The sequence below is a fragment of the Chelonus insularis genome, unplaced genomic scaffold (assembly GCF_013357705.1).
Source record: "Chelonus insularis isolate UGA/USDA-ARS -01 unplaced genomic scaffold, ASM1335770v1 contig_150_pilon, whole genome shotgun sequence".
Classification (NCBI taxonomy): domain Eukaryota; kingdom Metazoa; phylum Arthropoda; class Insecta; order Hymenoptera; family Braconidae; genus Chelonus; species Chelonus insularis.
Window position 1 is genome coordinate 129,580 of NW_023276392.1, and position 22,866 is coordinate 152,445.

General features: G+C 30.1%; 6 protein-coding genes across 12 annotated transcripts in view; 2 read left to right on the plus strand and 4 right to left on the minus strand.

Moving 5' to 3' along the window:
- The first annotated feature begins 28 nt into the window (after window positions 1-28).
- Window positions 29-1,293, plus strand: LOC118063840 (uncharacterized). 2 transcript variants are annotated; one of them, XM_035078021.1, is made up of 5 exons: window positions 206-224; window positions 297-483; window positions 547-712; window positions 800-1,006; window positions 1,075-1,293. In XM_035078021.1, exons 2-5 carry the CDS (start codon window positions 300-302, stop codon window positions 1,256-1,258), a joined length of 741 nt encoding a protein of 246 aa, XP_034933912.1. In that variant the 5' UTR covers window positions 206-224; window positions 297-299; the 3' UTR covers window positions 1,259-1,293. The 2 variants fall into 2 exon arrangements, with proteins under 2 accessions (XP_034933911.1, XP_034933912.1); XM_035078020.1 differs by having other exon boundaries at window positions 29-483.
- A 23-nt stretch (window positions 1,294-1,316) lies between these two features.
- On the minus strand, window positions 1,317-3,009 carry LOC118063841 (uncharacterized). The gene is made up of 2 exons (XM_035078022.1): window positions 1,905-3,009; window positions 1,317-1,837 (listed from the first exon to the last, which is right to left on the minus strand). The coding sequence occupies exons 1-2, from the start codon at window positions 2,632-2,634 to the stop codon at window positions 1,428-1,430; spliced, it is 1,140 nt and encodes a 379-aa protein (XP_034933913.1). The 5' UTR covers window positions 2,635-3,009; the 3' UTR covers window positions 1,317-1,427.
- Window positions 3,010-3,401: 392 nt separating this feature from the next.
- LOC118063867 (putative tRNA (cytidine(32)/guanosine(34)-2'-O)-methyltransferase) lies at window positions 3,402-4,911 on the minus strand. Its single transcript, XM_035078062.1, has 5 exons — window positions 4,709-4,911; window positions 4,566-4,635; window positions 4,234-4,463; window positions 3,767-4,161; window positions 3,402-3,644 (listed from the first exon to the last, which is right to left on the minus strand). The coding sequence occupies exons 1-5, from the start codon at window positions 4,827-4,829 to the stop codon at window positions 3,402-3,404; spliced, it is 1,059 nt and encodes a 352-aa protein (XP_034933953.1). The 5' UTR covers window positions 4,830-4,911.
- A 554-nt stretch (window positions 4,912-5,465) lies between these two features.
- Cln3 (CLN3 lysosomal/endosomal transmembrane protein, battenin) lies at window positions 5,466-11,646 on the plus strand. Its single transcript, XM_035078061.1, has 8 exons — window positions 5,466-5,605; window positions 8,743-8,897; window positions 9,545-9,693; window positions 9,860-10,018; window positions 10,101-10,431; window positions 10,507-10,656; window positions 10,762-10,902; window positions 10,972-11,646. Exons 1-8 carry the CDS (start codon window positions 5,590-5,592, stop codon window positions 11,101-11,103), a joined length of 1,233 nt encoding a protein of 410 aa, XP_034933952.1. The 5' UTR covers window positions 5,466-5,589; the 3' UTR covers window positions 11,104-11,646.
- A 301-nt stretch (window positions 11,647-11,947) lies between these two features.
- Window positions 11,948-14,053, minus strand: LOC118063869 (actin-like protein 6B). The gene is given in 6 exon segments (XM_035078065.1): window positions 11,948-12,185; window positions 12,599-12,694; window positions 12,774-13,114; window positions 13,171-13,608; window positions 13,709-13,903; window positions 13,987-14,053. Coding segments are annotated over 6 exon segments (1,302 nt in total). The 3' UTR covers window positions 11,948-12,020.
- Window positions 14,054-14,786: 733 nt separating this feature from the next.
- The window catches only part of LOC118063819 (Down syndrome cell adhesion molecule-like protein Dscam2), a 138,429-nt gene continuing 130,349 nt past the window's right edge, over window positions 14,787-22,866 (minus strand). For 4 of the 6 annotated variants that reach the window (XM_035077979.1, XM_035077980.1, XM_035077978.1 and 1 more), the window contains 13 exons: window positions 21,771-21,902; window positions 21,524-21,663; window positions 21,147-21,310; window positions 20,325-20,539; window positions 19,336-19,929; window positions 18,965-19,228; window positions 18,055-18,509; window positions 17,401-17,674; window positions 17,097-17,255; window positions 16,766-16,920; window positions 15,970-16,189; window positions 15,624-15,714; window positions 14,787-15,441 (listed from right to left, as the gene is read on the minus strand). In XM_035077979.1, the coding sequence (XP_034933870.1) occupies window positions 15,168-15,441; window positions 15,624-15,714; window positions 15,970-16,189; window positions 16,766-16,920; window positions 17,097-17,255; window positions 17,401-17,674; window positions 18,055-18,509; window positions 18,965-19,228; window positions 19,336-19,929; window positions 20,325-20,539; window positions 21,147-21,310; window positions 21,524-21,663; window positions 21,771-21,902 (3,137 nt within the window). In that variant the 3' untranslated portion in view covers window positions 14,787-15,167. The remainder of the gene's footprint in view (window positions 15,442-15,623; window positions 15,715-15,969; window positions 16,190-16,765; window positions 16,921-17,096; window positions 17,256-17,400; window positions 17,675-18,054; window positions 18,510-18,964; window positions 19,229-19,335; window positions 19,930-20,324; window positions 20,540-21,146; window positions 21,311-21,523; window positions 21,664-21,770; window positions 21,903-22,866) is intronic. The other 2 variants (XM_035077981.1, XM_035077983.1) reach the window with 2 other exon arrangements.

A 22,866-nucleotide genomic window follows, 5' to 3' on the forward strand; every position in this document is an offset into this window, starting at 1 on the left:
ATGATAAGAGTTGAACTTTCTGTGTTTTTATTAAATCCCTCAGTTGATAATTGTGTTTGTTAGTAATAGTAATAACACATAGAGACCGCGACAGCAAAAGTTTTTTTCTCGCTCGGTAAATTCGATTAATAAATTGGCGCGAAATTTTTCCATGTGTTCAGTGTACACAAGTAGAGAAACATAACCTTGAAATGTTAAAAATAAATGCATAACATTAAAAAATTGTAATATAATATATATTTTTTATTTAAAATTAAATAATTAAATATAATTTAGATCATTATTCATTTATTAAGATAATGGATGATATTAGTAAATTGAAAAGAGCTCTTTTTGTTTTAAAAAAGAGTATTATTGAGTGTCCCATTGGTGCAGTATCTCCGGATGATTATAAACCAATTGAAGAAAAAATAAGAGATCTAAGAGTATCACTATCATGTTTAAATTCTAGAATACGAAGGCTTCAAGCTCAAACTTCTTTACGTAAGCAAAAAAAATTCTCATTGATATATTCGAAGGTATTATAAATGAAAATCTTGTTTGTAGATTCAGTTCCAAATCCTCCGGAAGAAAAGAGGCCTGAACTCCTAAATCAATACCAAAATCAATTATCATCTTGTGTCATTAACAATCATATGATGAGTGCAATACATCACTCAAATACAGTACAAGAAATATTTGATAATGATAAGATAGACCCTGATATACAAAGGTAAATTTTGAAGTTAATATCATTCTAATATTTTTTATTATTTGTAATTATTTTTAAGGGTGTAAAAAATGTTGGTATTTTTTTTAGAAAAACAAAAGTAGCTATGACTAAACTATTCAATTTGAATGATGTAGCTTTATCAATCCATCACGAATTGAATGAAATATGTTTAAGTAAAGAATTGGAGCTGAAAGACAAATGGGCGCAAACGATTACTGAATTTTCAGAATTTCTTCATCAACAAGAAAAAATACGTCATGAGAAATTGGCTAAATCAAATCCAGAAGCTGTAGCGTAAGTTACAATATTAACAAAAATAAATTGGAAAAGTTGACTTAATGTAATTAAAATTTTTATTTCAGAAAAAAAGAAAAAATACTGAAATTAATACAGAAAATCAATACAATGAAAAGGTTGATAACTAATTTTATAAGTACATCTAGCAAAACAATTAAAGATAACCCAGAGTTTATAGAGTTATTAAAAAAACATAGAGATCTGATAAGTCTAGAAACAATTATAATAATGTCTCAAAATAAATGTTAAAGTTATTTACATCTGTAATTGTAAAATAAATATATCATTACAGATAAAATTTGTCATTTTTTCATGCTTTTAATAAACTCTTTAAATATCTAATAAAGTAAATGTTAATAATTATCAATTGTAATTGTATTACATAACTCTTAAAAAAATAATAATTGCTATCATCATATTAAAAATCAGTTTGAGTACTTTGATCTACTTGAAATGCTCTGGCAGGAAGTGGAAGAATCATATTTTTAACCGTTAAGGCACCTTGTTGGAAACGTTGAGTTTCACGAGAAATTCCTTTTGGATATGAATAATCTTTCATTCTATCAATGGGTTGACGACCACGAATACCTTTATACCATCTTCGAGCTTTTTTTTGAAGCGGACTTTGGACAATGTTCAATGAATTAGAATTTTCAATATTAAATCTATCAACCAAAGCATTTTCTTCCCTAGGTCGTTTACATGATCGAGATCCTTGAATAAAAAGATCATTTTGAATGATTGGAGTAGAATGTTGAATTGGCGAATGTAAAAATGATGTTGAAGGAGAGTTAATACTGTTCGTCGAGTTCTTTGTCGTAGCTACCCCTAAAATTTTTCGTCATTTCAGAAATAATGTACAGGTTAATTTAAAAAAGGAATCGAGAGCACATACCTGATAAATTTTTTATAGCATTTTTAAAAACGTTAGCGACTGCAGCGAAGATTCCACCATTATTACTGCTATGTTTAACAGCTTGTTGATTCTTTTGAGGTTTATTTATTGGTTCAGATGTTTCATAACACTCGACACTTGATAAACGTGTGTAACTATCTACTGAAACTATTGTGAGTCCATTGTTCTCTTTATTTTGTTGCGCTTGTGCATTATTTGATGAGGATTGCGACACAATTGATTCTAGTTTCTTTAAACTAGAATTTATAATCGGAGATAATTCTTCAACACTAATATCTCCTGTCTTTTCCATCAGCACCATCATAACTACTTTTGAAGAGTTTGACGAACAATTATTTTCTTTAACTAATTTCTTTATTTCCTTCATTTCATTACTTATGTTATTTTTTTCGTCTTCAGAATTCTTCCAATCTATACTGGGTTTCAGATTTGAATCAGGACTTGGTAAGTCTTTTACTTCGGAGAAGCTTTGACATGTTTCAAAGAATTCTTCCCCTCCTGTTGTATTGAATGATGTTGAATTGACGTCTTCGTATTCACTAACAATTGACATGTTATCAAGTTGATCTGAAAATCTTACTTTTTTCCCAGAATCTTTCCTATCTCTTCCAGATTTGAGTCGTTTTTTAGCGGAATTTGAGGAAACTTGATTAGAAGAATCAGTTTCTGACCAACTTGAATGATCGTTTTTATCAGTTTCTTCCATCATTCTTTATCATTTCTCCGTGATACTATGAAAACAATTATCCTGGCCAGTGTTGTTATTCGAAAATGTTAAAGATGAAATCAACCTCAAAAATTTACAATGTGAAGAGTTTTTAGCGATAGAAAAATCAAAATAAACGGACTATTCCTTATTCTTAGTACTGTTTTGTTTATCAGTTGATTTCTTTTGTTTATCACCAATTAAATGAGACTTGATTAAATTCTATAGAGTTTCTAATAAAATATTTGGACTTTCTATCAAAGTATTAAATTTTTTCCTTCAATTCAATGTGCATAAGAGTTCTCGTATGCTTTGTCGATGTCGAAGGTGAATTTTTAATAAAACTTAAACAGTCGTCCATCCCATGAAACTCGTAAATAAGTCTAGATTTTAATTGCTACCAATTGCTACCTTTAAGTCCCTTATTTAATAAATAGTTACTAGATAGCTCAGGGTTATTTCTATTGCTGTGGAATACATATTGATTAAAGTACCTTATTTGGTAATTAATTTCTGAAATGAAAGTAAACACAAATTTATCAGCATGAAGATTCAAATTTATTTAGAAGGATTCGTGTTTATGTTCAAATGATATCTAAATTCCTCCTTTTTTTTTAATTGTAGTAGTTTACATAATATAAAAATATTTAGTCAATTTTTTACTATTTACAAGAGACTTAATAATTTTATTTATATTTTATAAATTAAAAATAATTATAAAAACAATATTTTATAATAGTTTCATTATTTACATTCATTATAAAATTATATTAATCATCAAATAGTAGTAAATTTGTTAAATCTGGAATGAAATTATTGCAATCGTCGTTTTCTTTAGTTGAACTCTTTTCTTCATTTCTTTTTTCATTTTTACATTTTTTCTTGAATTCATCAATAGATAGTAACATTTTTTTGGACTCATTTATTTTCGCTTCTCGATCAATAGCTTCTTTGTATGGGGGATTAATAGGTTTTTGAACTGGTTCATGATAGGTGTAATTTTCGTCATTTATCTGAAAATGTTAACAAAAAATAAAAATATTAAGATTCATAAACTGTCTATTACATGAAAATAATCATGTAGAACCTTACTAGATTCTTCAAAAATGCTTTAAATAATTTATTCTATACTTACAGGAAGCGGATAACAAGCATCTGAATCTGGTTGGTTTAAATCTCCACAAACCACAAAAGGAACAATACATTTATTAGCACCCGGCAAGTTATCATAATTTAATGGCTCATGAGTCAAAAGAGGATTCAACATATGAGGAACGTAGTCTATTGGTGGTGAGTAATCTTTACATACTACGAATGCCTCAATACTTGAGTTGCGGGAGCTGCTTGGTTTTGCACAAGCAACATGTCGAAAAAATATTTTTAATTGGGAAAATAATAAAGATCCTTCTCTAGCTCGAAAAATTTTTGCAACAAATGTACCTCCTGGCCTCAAAACATGAGTGGTAATATTGAGAGCTGATAAAAGCAATTGAGATTGAATGTAAATATCCATATCATGTAATCCCGTCACTGGAAAAAATTCATTTAAAAATGTATTTTTATCAGCAACATGAAGTTCATAGATCAAAATATAATATTTACCATCAGGAGCACCATCACAAACTACAAGATCAGCTTTACTATTTTCAAAATATGCTATTATTTTTTCTGCAGTACTAAGCTTGGTGATATCGCCTTGAATTTGAATAACTCCATTTAAAGGGGCCATAGCCTGTAAATCAACTGCTACAATTTTTGGTGCTTGAATAGCTTCTGTAGAACATGGATCTTGAGCTTTCTTGTGTTTTTCAAGTTCAGCATTATAACGTTCACTAACAGTAAAAACAATAGAAAATTAGTTTAAAACATTTAAGAAAATTCAATAAATTATTAAATGATTTAATAAATGAATAATAAAATAAACATTAATTTACTTCAATTTTAGTGACAAAACTTGACTCCAGCTTCCAGGTGCTGCACATAGGTCCACTACGTTAGTTACTCCTATAATAGATTACCATTTAATAAAATAATGAATTATTGTTGATCGATTATAAAGATAAAAGTAGAATATTACCTTCAAATATATTGTATTCATTATCAATTTGGAGCAACTTGAATGCACTTCTTGCTCTCCATCCTTCTTCTTTAGCTTTTCGATAATAAATATCTCGTTTATCTTTGGATGTTTTTCCCATGATTTAATCAAAAGAAAATATTTATTTAATTTCCAATATAGTATTTTCAACACTCTATTGTTTATCAATAATTAAAGTTGTTTACTTTAGATGAAAGGTTATAGACGTTATTCATCTCACTATGACGTCATTAAACATAACCAATAAAAAAAATTGAATTTGTAGTGTCAAATGGAGGGACATTCAAACCATGGACATTTTTGCAGTTGAAAAAAGATTATAAAACTTGAAATAGACGAAAGAAAAATTCTTGTCAAGTATTTTTTGAACCATTGAATAAATATTTTTTGCCATGTCGTCAAAGTTCAAGCAAATAAGGTTAAGTTTCACCAGAATAACACATATGAGTCAAAATTTTCTCATCCTTGTTTTATTTTTTATTTTTTATTTATTCTCAAAATAGATAAACCGATATGTTGAAAATAGAGAATTATATTAAGGGATACTAATAATACACATTAAGTAATCAATCGATAATTATATAGCGTGAAATGAAACGCATGGTGCTACGTTGAAGATACCCCAGTCTTTTCCACAAGGCTAGATATTATATAGAGATTGGCAGTTTCGGAATAGTCAGTAACGATAACGACCGTCAGTGTCTGCGTTGCATTTGATACGGTTGGATGTGTCTGAATTAAGCGTCGTGAATTTACATACTGTGTGAATTTTTGCAGCAGACACAATAAAAATTTATATTTCGTGTTATACTTATATTACATATATTGTTAATTGATTATTAACAAACTATTTATCAAGAATGAATGTTGTCAAAGGTAAAGAAAGTTTTTTTTAACAAAATTTACTGCAACTTGAACTCTTACTAAATTTATACCAACATGCTATTATAATGTTTTGAACTTATTTTATTTTTCAGAGTTGTTATTTGAATTATTAGACTGAATAATTAAATTAAAAATGTAACATTTTATTTAGAGAAAGAAATTGAACCGCGTACTATTCCTTTCCCTTTCTTAAGGCTTTCTTTCTCTCTCCTTAAACATATCCTTATGTTCTCGAATATTCTGAGCGTCATCCTTTTAAAATGTGTAATATTACAAGTTTTAAAATTGTTCGAAGAAATTAAATTCACTGGCATGTCATTCCTTTTATCAACTAGATTAAAATAAAGCAAGTAATGTTTATATTTATACACTGCTTATAACTAAAAAAAAAGACTTTTTTACAACAAAAATATTTTTAAACATATCTTTTGTTTTTAACAATAACAAATATCATAATAACAAGTTATTTTATCAGAAATATCCTACAACAATAAATAACAGTTATTAATTCAATTAAATTGATAAACAATTCAACTTTCACTAACTTTGTCCTGCCAATCATAGCTTTACCAGTTTCATGTGTTATCGTCATTTCAATATTTCTGCAAATATCAAATGTTAAAAGGTCGTTTTATTAAAAATTTGTTAATCTTGCTAGACTTCCTTTTCTTATTTATGGAAATTACTCAACTATAATAGTATGAGTGATTGATCTCATTGTCGACCAAAATAACTGAGATTCACTTGAATCACTAGTATGATCTTTCCTGCTTCAAATGTTGAAATTGTTGATAAGTCAATGTTTAATTTATATTTTTATAAAGAGTTAATCCAACAATAATATTAATTTCAATTCCTAAAAAGATTAAATAAACGAGTGATTAATGATAAAACGACTTTAATTAATGTAATCTTTGTAAAAAAAAAACAGAAAACCTACTTTATAATTCAGCTGATAATTATAAGCTCATTAGCATTCGAATAGTCTTTGGAGTAATTCATTAATATGTAATACATAAATAACAAAACATGTCTTTGTAAAATAAGTTGTCACTGAATATATTACATTCACAATTTTGTTTTCTTATGGAATGTAATTATAGTATTATTGATTGTAAAAAAACTTAATTGATTCATTTAATATTATTAACAAATCATGATATCAATTGTCTTTGTTTCAGATATTGATTACTTAATTGATAATATCAAGATTCATGTTAAATAATATGTGATAATATAAGTATCAATTACAAAATTCCAATCAAGACTAATGAAAAAAAATGATGATAGCAACAAGATCATCCAGACATGAATCTTGAAAATTTCCATTCCATATAAAGTAGTTGTAGATATGTTATTCATACTTTTTGTCTGAACTACTTCTTTTCTCTTGTTTAGAACTTTCCAGATAATAATTAGTCTAGTTTAAATCGTTATGCTTAACGAATCTCTGTTTGTCTAGATTTATTTGGTCTCATCAACCAGCAGCGATCCATTTAATTGTTCATCTAGTGACTTTCTTGAGCAGTTTGAACTTGAAAAATTGATATTAACGTCATCAATATTCATAGCTAACAAATTAAAAGCTTGTTATTAAAACTCGCATAAAAATTACATAATATTAAATAACAATTTAACAACTCCTTTATGTTCTCACATCCATTTTATTCTTACACTAATGACTGTTAAATAGACGTAAAGATTTTTTTTCAATTCTGCAGTTCTTTTCCATTGTCTCTGAGTCATGTTGATCTGTTTCATATGTTTTATCATAAAATGTGCTGTCTCAGCTCAATGTTATAAATGTAAATTCAATCAAAAAAATTTGCCACGCACCATTGATTGTCTTTTATAGTATACTGACCAATGACTCTCAGGGTTTATCTAACTTTAGCACGTAAATAATGTGATACGAATTTTAATTATATCCGTATTGCTATTATTAACTATCTTAGCATTCATATTACACCCATATCTGATTGTTGACCTACATGTATCCTCGCCCATGACATCGATGCCTTAGGAAGATGACATTCTAGATTATTTACCAGGAACCATACATAATACTAAATACTAAAGAATTTATTTCTTATAGTTCTATAGAAATAACTAAACAATTTTTAAAAAATTTCTTAATACCATATATTATCGTTCAACAAGTGCTTATTAAATAATTATGATGTCTAAATATCTTAACAACAAAATTATGTTCATGAAAAACCTTTAAGTGATAAATATTTTCCAATAATAGAGATAAGAAATGTTTTTTCTGCACATAAATATTGTTTTTTGTGCATTAAAATTAAATAGTATAATTCTAAGATTTTTTCAAGGAAAGAAAAACGTGGTAGTAATGAAATAATCACTTTAAAACTCAAAATGCAAGTAATGATTCTACTTTTATTTAATAGAATGGTTTGGACTATTAAACACACCTGAGGTACATTGGCTAAGATTAGAGTTCTTATTGTTAAAGTGTCATTATCTTTAATGAAGCACAGGTTATCCTCAATTGGAATCTCAATTATTTCTTTAAAACTTTCAGACTCAGGAGCTATTATTATCGGTGCAATCACAATTCTCCAGTCATTTATGCATATAGGTCTTCTTTATTGCTGAAAAGTAGCCACAAAGTTAGCTCATCATGATCAACCCAAAATCCAAGTTTCTTCATTGTTAAAATATTCAGTATTATTTTTCATCAATAAAGAATTCTATAATCTACTCTTAATAGGAATATTTGGTGGCTTATCTTCTCACCAACTGTATAAATAATTTCCTGTAGCAGACACAATTCTTTTACATCATTGTTATCAATAGGTAGTTTTTTTGAACTAAAAACTTCACTCGAGAATTTTACAGAAGCTTTTCTATCAATATTGATCAACATACAGATAAGATATGACGTCATGTGGTAATCTAATTAGGCAACTGAACTTTTATGTATTAAAAGTAAACAAGAAATACCAATATGTAGCACAATTGACTTATTGATTGAATCGAGTTTTTTTTAATTTGAATTAATCGATTGAATGAATAACAACTTGAGATAAACATGATTGAAATTTAATAACATGTTAACATGATAATGAATAAAGAGATATCATTCAAATATTTTTATGTTTTAGCATCACACACTATTAAGGGCGAGATGAATGAGACTCAGGCGATGAGATGGCGAAATTTCTTAGCATTTTGGATCCTGGGACTGTGTAATAATTATGGATATGTTGTGATGTTGAGTGCAGCACATGATATCTTGAAAGATAGGTTTGAACCTCCAGTAAGTAGAACAAGTCTATGTACTGTTTTTATAAGATCATGTTTTATTGTCTAGTAGATATAAATATTTTTTCATGTAAGCACTTAATTTGATTTATCAAAGACAAGTTATTGGAGGTTTGAGATTAACCTGAATATGGTGGAGTATTACGTAATTGCATCATACATTATTCATTGTTAGGCGGATTAAGGGTTGATAATTTTATCTTTGATTGTGCTCAATTATTTATTTATAGATTATTGAATATATTTTTTATTATTATTTTTATTAACCAATTTTGTATTTTCAGAAAGAGTTGATTAACGATTCGAATTATTTATGAGAATTCATTCATCCAGTCTCACTTTATCACCCACATCATTTCGAACAGTAAAGTTTTGATTTTTCATTTGACTATTGTTGACTAAATCCCAATGATTTTTATCGAAAAATTACTATGACAAAATTAATTACATTATCCAAACATTATTCAGTATTGCACTTTTATTTTTCAAACTTCATTAATAAACAGAATTTAAAAATGTTACAGGATCGATTTTATTCATAATACCATTAAGGTATTGCAAAACGAGTAACTAAATTAATCGTTAATAAAAAAATAATATTTTATTGATTATTATGATTTTAATAGATAATTTTTTTCTTAGGGTGCATCAAAATCAGAAGCATTTACAAATTTTACAATAGAAAATCCACGAGGTTGTAATGAAGTTTCAACTGGTGCTATTCTATTGGCTGATATAATGCCATGTTTGTTAATCAAAATTACGGTACCATTTTTACCGTTTTTTGTTAAGTGAGTATATTTCGCAAAATGCGATGATTTTTATTATCTGCAGATATAAAAAGTTGTACCACAATCTCGGGGCCACGACCATCGGTGGTGGTTGATGATTCGTGTGGTTCAGCGAAACAAGTTTCAACGTTTCATTCAGCAAGATCGCCTTTCTTCGACGTTGCAGTTTCCGTTTGGCTTTGTGTATCATCGCGCAGATCATGGGCTTTCTGTCAGTTGCCTTCGCTACGACCCCATGGCTAACAATACTTGGCGTTATTCTCACATCCGTTTCTTCAGGTCTGGGAGAGGTCACACTCATTAGCTACAGTCATAAATATGGAAGGTGAACAATGCGTCTTGAATTGTTAATTATGTCTGTGAAGAATAAGTCACTCTATTGAATTAATCATTTTCATTTTCTTAAGGGAGAGCATTGCTGCATGGTCATCAGGAACAGGAGGAGCAGGAATCGCTGGAGCATTTTCTTATGCAGGAATGAGGATGATAATGAATACAGAACAAACGTTACTTGTTATGCTACTTGTACCTGCAATGGAGGCTATTGCATTTTGGTTTATTCTACCACATCCCAAAGAACAATCAATTATAAAATATGGTATCAGTAGTCAAGAGGAAATAATTGCTATTCCTAAGAAATCTATATCAGAAAAATTCCAACTTGTACCTGGATTATTGATCTATATTATTCCTCTCTCTTTGGTTTATCTTTTTGAATATTTTATCAATCAAGGGCTGGTGAGTATTTCATTTCTTTATGTGCTTCATTTCTCAGTAACATAAATAATGAACAATATTCATTCCTATTTTTAGCATGAACTTATTCAGTTTGATAATATATGGTTGAATTATGCCGATCAATATCGATGGCTCCAAGTTGATTATCAAATTGGAGTATTTATTTCTCGATCATCAGCCAGTTTTATTACATTTAAAAGAGTCTGGTTAATGGCTGTCTTGCAGGTAATTGATTGTATTAATCACAAAGACATATATTGTTTTTATTTTACTGCATTCAACATGACCTTGATTATAAAAGAGAATAAATAAAACGTTTTATTATTTCAGTTTTTGAATATCATACTGTTTGCAACTGAGGCTATATTCTTCTATATGCCAAGTATTTGGATTGTGTTTGGTTTAACTCTTTGGGAAGGTCTTCTTGGTGGTGCTGCTTACGTAAACACATTTATTAATATGGCTGAAACGGTATGAACTTTTAAATAATAATTCAACGATTTTTAAGAGTCTTATAATTCGTAATAATTTTAATTTCAGATTCCAGCGGAGGATCTTAAAGATTCGTTAGGAATTGCGACAATGGCTGACTCCTTAGGAATAACTTTAGCTGGCTGGCTATCAATGTTAGTTCATGCAGCAATTTGCAGAATTCCTAGACCAATTCGATGAGCATTTATTGATGAAAAAAACTTCATCATAGAAATCTGCGATAATCAGGCTGTTAAAAATTAATATATCAGATTACCATACTTAAGGTATTATTGTAAATACCTTATTCATTTTTCTTCACTAGCATACCCGTCCAGGTTTGGGATAGCAGAAGAGATTTACAACGAAATCATGTCTGTATGAAAGACTTAATAGATATATTTTACACATCGTACAGATACAGAAATGTATGACTGAGTGTATTTAAATGAAAATACGCTTATTATTTTGATGAAAAATTATAATGACTTAGAAAATAGCTTTAATAATTTAATAAATTAGGAATTAACGATAAAATATCGACAATAATTCCGAATGATAGTTAAATACTATCGTGGTCAGTATTTTATTGATTTTGGTTGAATACATTAAATGAAAGCTGTTATTTAATGGACACCTAAATGGAGTAACTATGCCTGTTATGTTTAGCACCTTTTTTAAGCCTTGTTGAAGCACCTATTTCATTTGGTAAATAAATGGAAATACATTCAAGCTATTTAGATATGTTGATGATAGAGATTTTTCTTTTTTTGATTTACGATTTTTTTTATCTATAAATATACAAAAAACTACTAAATTAATTAAATAGTTTATAAATAATCATTAGTAATAATCAATTACACAACCCGTTTGCCTGAAGCATACATAAAAATTTATAAAAGTTAGTAAATTGATATCTTATAAAAAAATCAATATTTTTTAAATATATTTTTTAAAATAATTTATGTAAACAAAATAATAATTGGCACTAATAAATACCTTAATTGTATTTGTTTTATTATCTAAATACTTTGTTGTCATTTTGATTAACGATGAGATCATCATGTTCATTGTCGATAAAATTTAAAATTACGTTTGAGGTTTTTTTTTGTTGATAATTAATTACATTTATCAAGTATGACTTTACCCGATTCTTCATATTCTTGACGAGAGAGCCACATTTGTTGGAATGATCCTAAAGAGCTTAGTATTGAGCCACCAATCCACGCTCCAAAACGACGTTCACTTGGACTATTGGCACTGATTATTTTCAGCCTCATACTCTGGAAAATTATAAATAAAATTGATGATTCAATAGTAAATCATTTTCTCGAGTAACAAACGTATTATTTTCGTAAGAAAATATATTCACTTGAATATGTTGAATGCCTTATTGGCTGATAAAACTAATTCATTTATAAACAATTAAGTTTTCATGTGAAAATGCGTCATCGAAAATTATTGTAAAAATTATTCTTATCCTTCTGCATTTATTCACGTCTCGAAACTTCGAATGTTAAATTATTTTTAACTGAACGAGATTAATTTAGAATAGAAGATGTAACATTGAAACAAAATTATACTCGTTATTATTTTGATTAACAACATTGGTTTTGAAGGATATTTCATCAATTCTACTATGAATAGTGCAATGATAGTTTTATTTATCACATAAATAAAATCGATAAATAATTACCGGTGGTGTTTTACTGGCTAAATCTCTATTTAGTCGATCACTAAAACCTTGAAGACATGTGTTTCCGCCTGTGACAACTACACTTCCATACAAACTCTGAAAAAATCATCATTTTTTACGGTGATAAAAATTAATTAATTGCTACAGTGGAAGAATAGTTGAAAAATAAACTTACAGGCCTTATATCCATATCACACATTCCCACACTAGTGGTAACTAATGGACCTACACCAAGAATACTAGCTCCAACACCTTTAACATTGCTTGGATCAAACAAAGCTTCAGGAATCATCAGTCTAACTGAACTAAAGTCATCATTATATCCAGTTGGAAATTCAAAATGTTTTAGAGGTAAAGAATTGGCTACATCTTCATCATATGGAGAATCTGAGACTTGTAAGCAATTCATTTGGAAATCTTGGAGAACCTCTCGAACCATATAATTGAGCCATGAAGTGGTTGGCTGAGGTCCTGGTTTTTTGGTCCAACGCGGAGGATCTCTTTCTCGGACAACATCTTTAAAATTAAAAAATTTTAAGATGATAATTAAAAAAATAAATATTGATAATTACCTTTGCTAGCCACCATACAAGCTGGTACGAGTTCAATATTTTTTTCTTCAAAGTATTGTCTGCATTGCATTGTAATGAAATCTCCACCAAGAGGACTTTTTACGATACCTTGGGTAATAACATATCCATCATGAACAGGTACAGCACTTGTATGTGTTGCTCCACTGTCTACTACCATCGCAGTGGATCTTCCATTTGCATAAGCAGCAAGGACGGCGTTTTTGCAAATATACATTGCTGGAACGTTGAACTTTTCAAACATAAGCTCTAAAAGTTTCTCTCGCTTCGCTTGAGTATTCCAAGGACTTTCAGACATAAGTATCGGATGATGTTCAGGTAAGGCGTGGAGTCTTTGCTTGTATGTATATTCAGCTAAGCGTTCAAACATATCCCAATCGTCAATCATTCCATCCTTCATCATATTAACTATCTCCATGTCTATAAATTCATTAGCACATTATGTATTAAAAATTAAAGTAAACATTATTGAAAGTTTTGAATTAAATTCGCGCCAATAAATACAATTAAAATCGCAAACCTTTTCGTCGCACTTGAATTGCGGTAACATCGATGTTGTATCGTTTTTTGGCTGATTGAGTTGAATCAACATTGTCGTGGGCGTCCTCCCATACCCCAAGACTCGTTGGAATTTCAGCTTTCGGACTATCTTCACCACCATATCCAACTCGAAGACTCTGATGTCCGACGTCAAAAATAATGGCGCCGACCTCATCTATTCAATGAGCATGTGCAACCATTTATATATTTGTATGACGATTATTTATGTGAACAAATGTTCGAATAACAACTACTTACCACCACCGTAGACACCACCGCTCATAGTATCCAATAGTGTCTAACTGGGGATAATAATTTTGCGCATGCTTCGGATTCCGCGCAACCCTTTTGGTAAACATAAAATAAGATTTATGTCTGGTTTTATGCGATGCAATTTAGCAAGGGCGTTCTGTATTTTAATGAATAAAAGCAAATGAAACTTAGAATGAGAAGTTTTAAAACATCCATCGAGAGTATACTGTATTGTTTATTGCAGTAAATTAAGAGCTGAATTTCTGTTGGCTGTTTCATTGGACATCTAATTATTAATTATTATATTTAGAACAATTATTAATTTAACTTTACCTAGACAGAAGCTTTTAATTGTTTGTTTTTTTTGGAGTCAGATAAGTAATAGTGTTTGAATTTTATGTTTGTTTTGTCTTCAATTTTATTTTAGACCTCTACAATCGTGGATTTCCAATTTTCAGCTAGACTCGAAACGGAATTGATAAACTATCTAATGTTGGTAAAGTAGAAACAATCTTACATTGTTGTTTATATTGACTGCAAGATGACAGTAATTGTATCTTTCAGAACTTTAATAATTTTTTCATAAAAATTCTTAAAAACAAAATGAATACAGTGAAAGGGATTATGCAATCATATAAACAGTAATTTTCAATCAATATTGTATATTTTACAAAGTAAATAGAATATAAATAATCTACAATCACCTAAAACACAAAAGTGTCAATTTTTCTTTCATGGTAAATAATATATATATATAATATATAATAAAGTATATTTATATAATATATACGATATCAACAGGAAAAACTCGATTTATTAATTTTCTTTTTAATTAAAGTGCCGATTCCAGACATGAAAAATTTTTTTTTATGGTTAAAAAGTTAGTGCCACACGCGCCGAAACGATGGCAGTGCTCTTTTTTGTTATTTTATAACTTTACATTTATATTTTAATATTAGTCATTTTTCATCTTCATATTTATTACATTAATTTTCATTTTTGTCGTCCAAGTCAATTCGTTAATTCAAAATGTGAGCATGTGAACGAACAATCTTATATTAACACATCAGAAAAAGGACAATTGTTGCATACTTTCGACAACAGGGTTGGTGGAATAAAGAAGGAATTTTTTATTCGTTTTGTTGATGACTTTTTTTGTAGTTGAGTCAAGTCATTTGCACAATTATTTACACCGCAATTACGAAATCTCGTCTATTTCTTTGGTTATTTCGACCACGATCGAGGTCACACTCAGCTTCGCTTAGCTCAAGCGCGTCGGAGAACCCCGAGGGTGGGTCCAACTTGGGGACGAACAGGTTTCCTGATCCTGCATCCCCCCGCTGCTCCTGCTGCTGCTCCCTGATCCTATTGCTCGGCTGGTGCTTGGAATTGCCAGGCCTGGGGATTGTCCCGAAACTTGTACGGGTCTCCTCGCCGGTATAACGCGCCAACTGTAACATCCTGCAAAAAGATTCCAATAAATCAATATTGTCCAGAATAAGCTGATCAGAAAATCAGCATTTAAATTTATTGATCATGGTAAGTCATGGAATTTAATTCTTATAGCATGAATTTTAAGTAATCAATTAAATTTATGTTTTACACTATTTTGTTTTAGGTTTATAAAATAATGAGAGTCTTACTTGGGTCGTCCCCTTCCAGGAAACGATTTTCTCTCAAAAATCGGTGAGGGTTCCGTAGACGTGCTAGATTCTGGTCCATGGTACAGGAAGTCTGTATAGAAAAAGTATAAATTATTGTAAAATAATGATCAAAATAATATTTTCAATGATTAAGCTTGTTAATAATTAGAAAGATTAATTGAGGGTAGTTATACTGTGCTAAAATAATATTCAGAAACACAAGAATGAGAATAAAAATTGAAATAATATAACTAATAATTTAAAAAATAGTTAAAAAATCAAATATTTACTTTTTAACCACAGAAAATCTATAAATAAAAAAAAAGTAAGATAGGAAGCGTCGTACTGTGAACACGCGCGTCGGCTGCAAAGGCCGAGTGGTGCGAATCGACGAGGTGATTGGAAGACTCAGTTCGGCTGCTGGTCCCGACTTCCGTGTCGCTGTCCGAGCCCAGGGTGTCGTACTCTTCCGACTCGGACTTGCCGTGATTGGCCTTGTGACTTTTATGCAATGGTGCAGAGGACGAACGGCCTCCGCGCACCTTAGTGTACCGGTTGCAATCCGACTGCAATCAGACGGAATTGTCATTCATAATTTTATCTAATAACGGAACGTCATCGTGTCCTTTTTATTTTAGTTCTCAATCCTCTCTCATTCTTGTCAACTAATATTTCTCATTAGAACATCATTCACTTTGGATGATGAATTATGTTGTATGTTTAACGTATGCGAGCGGATTGACTGCGAAACGAAGCAAGGAGGGACCAGCAGTCGTGTTAGAAGTAATGATTGAGTCTCTACTGACGACGAATGAGCTACAATTTTTATTAATGATTTATCTACTGGTATTGGTTTCTTTATTTGCAATCAATTAATTCATTCATTGATCAATTAATTGATGTTTTATGGTAAGAGTAATGAAATGAGTACTATGAAAGGTTTACGAATGATTCCGAGGGTCTCTAACATATTCCATGAGTTCATTATGTCTTTGTTTCAGCAAGGATTTTTTCTGCAGGATTCAAGGGCTTCTTCATGAATTATCATGCGTGTATACAGGTGCAAAGGAATCTATTGAACTACAGGAAAAAATTTGGTATGACTTTAAAAATATATTAGAATGCTTTTTTGAAATATTCACCTCACGTAATTGAAGAGTATCCGCAGCTGAAAGCCTTGGATCATGATAAACAAATGTTTGTAACGGTGCAGCAGAATCACAACGATTGTCTCCTCCAGCTGGTACGCTTTCCTTCAACTGGAATGTCGCGTACGGATAGATGTCTTCGGAGTATTCTATAAGTAGTCAACAATTGTGTTCGTGGAATTAAAAGCTAATGCGAAGCATGGCAGGTGAGTAAAAAAATAATTATTGATGAATTAAAAAATATAAAAATAATTTTTGCTATGAATGATGTACATTGCTGATAGCAAATCCTGAAAAGTAATGTCATTAAGACGTCAACGCTCACCAGGAATTCTTTCAAGAGTGCCCATTTCATGAATAGGTGATCTTAAAGGTTTTCTAACAGTGGCATAATATTGTTCTCGTTGTTCCATGTTTTGTTTATTGTCCAGCGCAGCGGCAGTTTGAGCATCATGAAGACTTCCTATTTCACCTAATAAAGGACCTGTTTTTGAAGAGTGGATTAATTAAATGATATCCATTGAATAATTGGTTGTTATAAAATTAACAACAGTTAACAACATGAGCAATTATTGTTGGAACACTCTTTTGTATGTAATTTTTAATAAACGAGTGGAAATTGTACTCACGTTTACGGAAACAATAAAAAACAGCACCAGCAGCAGCAATAATCGCGAAAGAACACAAAACAAGTGGAACAATAAGCTTTAAATCAGGTAAAACTGATGATTGTTGGGGGATGTATTGATCGATTTCCACCGTGGGTTGAGTCGTGGTGATGTGAGGCTGGAGTGTCGTGATTTTATACTCGGCAACTGATGATCCAGCATTATTGTGAGCTCTTACACGTATATCATACGTTGTTCCTGGTTGGAGCTCACTTAATGTGTATGACTTTTGAACCTAAAAAATTTTTCATTATAATGAAATCGTTAAAGAAAATTCAACTATACAACAATAATAAATTCATGATCCTTGAATAGAAAAAAAAAGGAAACTGGATAAATTTTTTATGCAAAAATGAATCGTTTGTGCATGAAATAGGGTCAATAGATCAATAGATAGACCAAAGAATGAACAATAAATGTAAAACTTTTACATATCTAATATGCACTTGTATTGAAAAAATTATCCTTTTTTATTTCAACTTTTTCTTTTGAACGTGAAAAAATAATTGGTCTATTTTCTAAATTCGATTCATTTATTAGTTGATTCACTTTAATGCACAAAAAATAATTTTAGTGAAAATAAAAAAGTTTTAAATATTTTTTTATTTTATTTACTTCAATATTATTAGACACAAGAGTCCACAGTTCCTCTCCATTCTTCTTATATTCAAGCTCAAACCATGTAATAGGACAGCCACCATCATTCCAGTTGCTTAAATGTAAAACAATCCAAGATACATTGACAGTGATGAACTTGTCTCCACTTCCGGGTGAGTTGGCAGGCTTGGAGCCTTTAGTTGTCGCTTTAACAAACTCGCTCGGGGAGCCCATGCCAATTCTATTGTACGCGGTGAGGTAAATCTGGTACTCAGTACCACACCAGAGCTTAGACAGGAGGTGACCATTTATCTTATGTGAGACTTTTACCTCCTCCCATTCTCCAAACTTGCGCTTGTAGTGGAGAATATAGCCTCTTATAACAGCTCCACCATCGTCTCCGGGTTTCCACTGAACACTGATAGAGTTACTGGTTGTGCTGGTAGCAAGGAGAAGTGGAGCAGATGGAGGAACTGCAAATAGATAAAATCATTAGTTTGCTATTCAGATACTTAAATTCATGGTACTTTCAAAAAATGCAGTATTAAAAATAAAATTTATGTATCAAGATAATTTTTTTCTACGTAAATTAAATTCTTCTAAAAATTGCAACATGCTGGGAGAAAAATTAAATCATTGTTAGTAATCCCATTAATATATATTTAAGTAAGAAAGTGTGTGAGTAATTAGATTTGTTATGATAATTTAAGTAAAACAGATTATTTATTAGCTTGAATTTAAAATTAAATTAAACTCAATAGTAACTTAAAATAAGTTGACAGATGTAAAACCTTTACAATAAATGATCATTTGATGCGGAAATGAAATTTATTCGGTTAAATTCGAACAAGAGATTTGTTAATTGCTGATAAATCTGGTTAGCTGTTACAAATCTTTTTTTCACTTTATCAACATCAATTTAACATACCTTGGACTATCAATTTATGTGTAATCTGATCAGATCCATGTTGGTTTTCCACATGACAAGTATAGTTGCCGCTATCTTCTCTATGAAGATCAGTGATCTGTAGCGAACCATCAGTGTGAATCGTAATTCTTCCTGATGCTTTTACAATTCTGCCCCACTGTTTCCATAGCAGTGACGGTTTTCCAACACTTTGACACGGTAAAGTTACATCTTGTTTCCAAGGGACAATTGGACTCATTCCAAAGGAATAAATTGCAGCTGGAACTGAATAAAATAAAAATGTAATTAGTTATTATTTAATGCTATTATATACTTGTATAGCTTTTTATTTTTTTCTTCTTGAATTCTTTTTATGAAATTTATTCTCTTACCATGACTGGAAGGAGAAGCAGAAACAGATGGAGTTTTAGGTCCTTCACCAACTGACGTGACAGCAGCTACGTGAAATGAATATTGAATCCTCTTGTGAAGATTCTCAGCTCTATAACTAGTTTTGTGAGCTTTGAGCGTCTGCTTATACCACTTATCATCGCTTTCATTACTTTTAATGTAAACATAATATGAAGTTATCACTCCATTTGCCCTCAAAGGTGGTAGCCAAGAAACTATAATTGATTCATTTGAATTGGCTACTGCTTTTATGCTCGCTGGAACTTCTGGTAAGTCTTCTTTTGTTCTACAATAAATTGGAGCTGATGGAACACCATCACCTGGCTTTGTCATTGCTGCTACTTGGATTGAATAATTCGTATATTTTTCTAAATTATTTATCACAACTGTTAATGCTGCAGTTATTTTTGTGTCATATTTTGGTGTTTCTGTTAAAGAATCCATGCTTTCCCAATTCACCTTGAATCCTCGGAGCATTCCATTCAAGCTTGTATCTGGGGGTGCTTCCCAAGATACTTGGAGTGATTGGGATGAAAGGGCTGTACACCGAATATCTTGGGGTGGACTACTTGGCACTGAAATTATTGTAGAGTTGATGAGGTATTTCAATTAATATTCATTACCATATATAAAAGATCTATTGCTCTCTTAACGTAAAAAAACTGTTTAATATTTTACGTTCATATAAAATTTTTAACTAACAAATAATGTTGTAAATATTTTGTAGCTTATAAAATTTTTTATTAGCTTTACTTAGTTTTATAAACTATTTTAAATAAAAATTTAACTAATTTCAGGATCAAATAACTTTAAAAAAAAAGTAAAAAACAATGTAATAATTTTTTTTTTGTAAACTATTTACAAGGACAAACTTTTCTGGATTATCTAGTGCCTAGTGAAGACTCAATGTTTCATAAAAGTTTTATAAAAATAAATAAATGCTGAAATACGTTCCATTTTTTTCTCTTACCATCTTCTAAAGTTGTTGCTACAACTTCAGCAGTCATTGGTCCCGGGCCGAGTGCATTGTAAGCTTGAACTACTACACTGTACTGTGTGTACTTCTTTAAATTTGTCAGCTGGCATTCACGACCTGGTATAGCAGTTCGGGCCAACCCGAGAGTTGCGCTGGCAGATATTGGACGACCTTCTACCGTTTTGTACGTATATTGTTCTGCTGATAGCCTATTAAATTTTTTAATATATATAATATTGACTTTTTACAATAAAAGAAATAGAAAAATTGAAATTTACGAACAAAAATAAGTTAAATTATTGCTAAAATGTTTTTTTTTTCCTCAGTATTCCATAAAAACGAATTTACTCTATCATGTAGCAATAATAATTTTTTAAGAGCTGTGAACAATTTATTACAAAAAATATAATAAAATAATTCATTAATATACAAGTTCTATTTTAGTAACAAAATTGATTTATGTACTAATCTATATATATATAGAGTAAAGTTTGTTATAAATTAACAATTAAATTCACTGAAGCTTGATAAATTAAATCAATTATTTAGTTTTTGAATGAACACAATATTACCTGAATTAATTAATTATATTTTATTGGATCGATTCAAATGAATAATTTGTCTGATGTAATTGATGTAATTTATTTATTTAATCAAATTTATTCAACATTGCATCAATGTATCTCTACCTTTATATAAAATTAACTAATTATTTCATTTGAAATGAATTTTTCTCAGAAATTGTTGTCTTTATAAAGGAATCCAATCAAAAATCTAGATCAACATAGTCCAAATTAGAGTAGAAATTAGACAAACCTATGCTCTTTAAAGCCAACATGATATCCTAAAATTTCTCCATTCCATAAGTCTTGGTCTGGTGGGTCCCAAGTGACTTTGAAATCTGTTGAGCTAATTGGTTCGACTTTGAGATTACGTGGTGGTCCACCAGGCTTCTCTCCATCAGTTGTTACTTCGAGAATCTGGATAGAATAGTTCAATTAACTTGTTACATTCAATATAGCAAAGTTTTCATTATAGATGCTTTAGAGAAGGCGCGAACAAGAGAGACAGAGTCTTTAGACGTAATATTCTCGGTTATCGTTGCAAGGGGAAGAATCGATAAAGTCAGTTGCCCGCGGCTTGTCGGAAGAGGCTTAAAAACTAATTTACGGGGTCTAGGTTTATATACCTACATCGCTCGCTTGACTACGACCCAATTCGTTCTCAGCAAATACCCGAAACTGATAACTCGTAGCAGGTCGCAATCCATTCACATGACCGTAAGTCTGGGTTCCAGAAACAGTTGTGTGGAACGTATGGTCATGCCAAACTTCTAAAAATAAAAAGAAGTAAATATATTAATAAATCATCATATTAATAAAGTGGTAAATCTACCCAGCTTTTTGATAAAGTTAGAAAAAAAAACTACTTGAAAGTTACCTGCGTCTACTTTATATTCAATAATGTACTGAGTTATTGGACTGTTCCCGTCTTGACTGCTGGTCCATCCTAATTTTATGTAACGACTTCCTTTCTCAAGTACGTGAATATTCCTTGGAAAATCTGGTGGCTCTGAAATAATATCACTGGTATTAAAAAAAATATTTCTATCATAAAATATTTTATTTGTTGAAAACTTCCTTTAACTACTTTTATTTCTGTACTTGATTCAAACTAAGGTATTGAATTCTAGTATTTTAATAAAATTATTGGCCAAGTTTTATTGTTGATAAATGTTTTAATTAAATTTCAATTATATAAACTTGTTATTGAAATGAAAATTATCATGGTACAAGTTATGCATCTCTTTTAATGAGTTTATGTATCCATAAATACAGAGTCTGCTCTTTAAGATTCTGGGTGATTTCTGCATGAGTAAATGTGCTTTCGTATGGTTTAGGATCTAGAGAATTAGGGGTAATTGCTAAAACCTAGAGATAATGTTGTGTGAAATTATCCTAGATAATTATCCCAGATAACACACTGGACAACTTGTTTCAAGGATTCACTGAAATTTATAAAAATTTTGGCTCACTTTCAAATAGATGTATTTCTATCAAGCAAGGTATTGGAGTAACTTTCTAAAGGCTTTTAAAGCTTAAACTTCTCAATTTTTAAGTCATAAAGTTGAAACTTTTCCCTCAATAATTTATGAATGACAACAACTTCAAAATGATACTTTTTTTTTATTAAACCATATTTTATTTATTCTAAGTAAAATGAACTTTTTCAGTAAGTAAAAAAATCTAAATTGATAATTAAGTATTATTTATTTTAGAATATTCTATTTTCAGCATAATAAAGTGAAGTACTCATTAACACTTTTTTGATGAGCTTACAAAGTCAATAAACCCATTAGGTTCTCAGAATTCTTAATAAACCCATTAAAAAAAATTCAGTAGTATTATCTGATTTTAGTCAGACATTTAAAATATATAATTAGTTTTAAGACAACTTGAAGAATAAAAATATTTGAATTCTTGTAGAATGTAATCTGAAATGGTCTAAATGTCGAGTAGAATGGAATAATTAAATG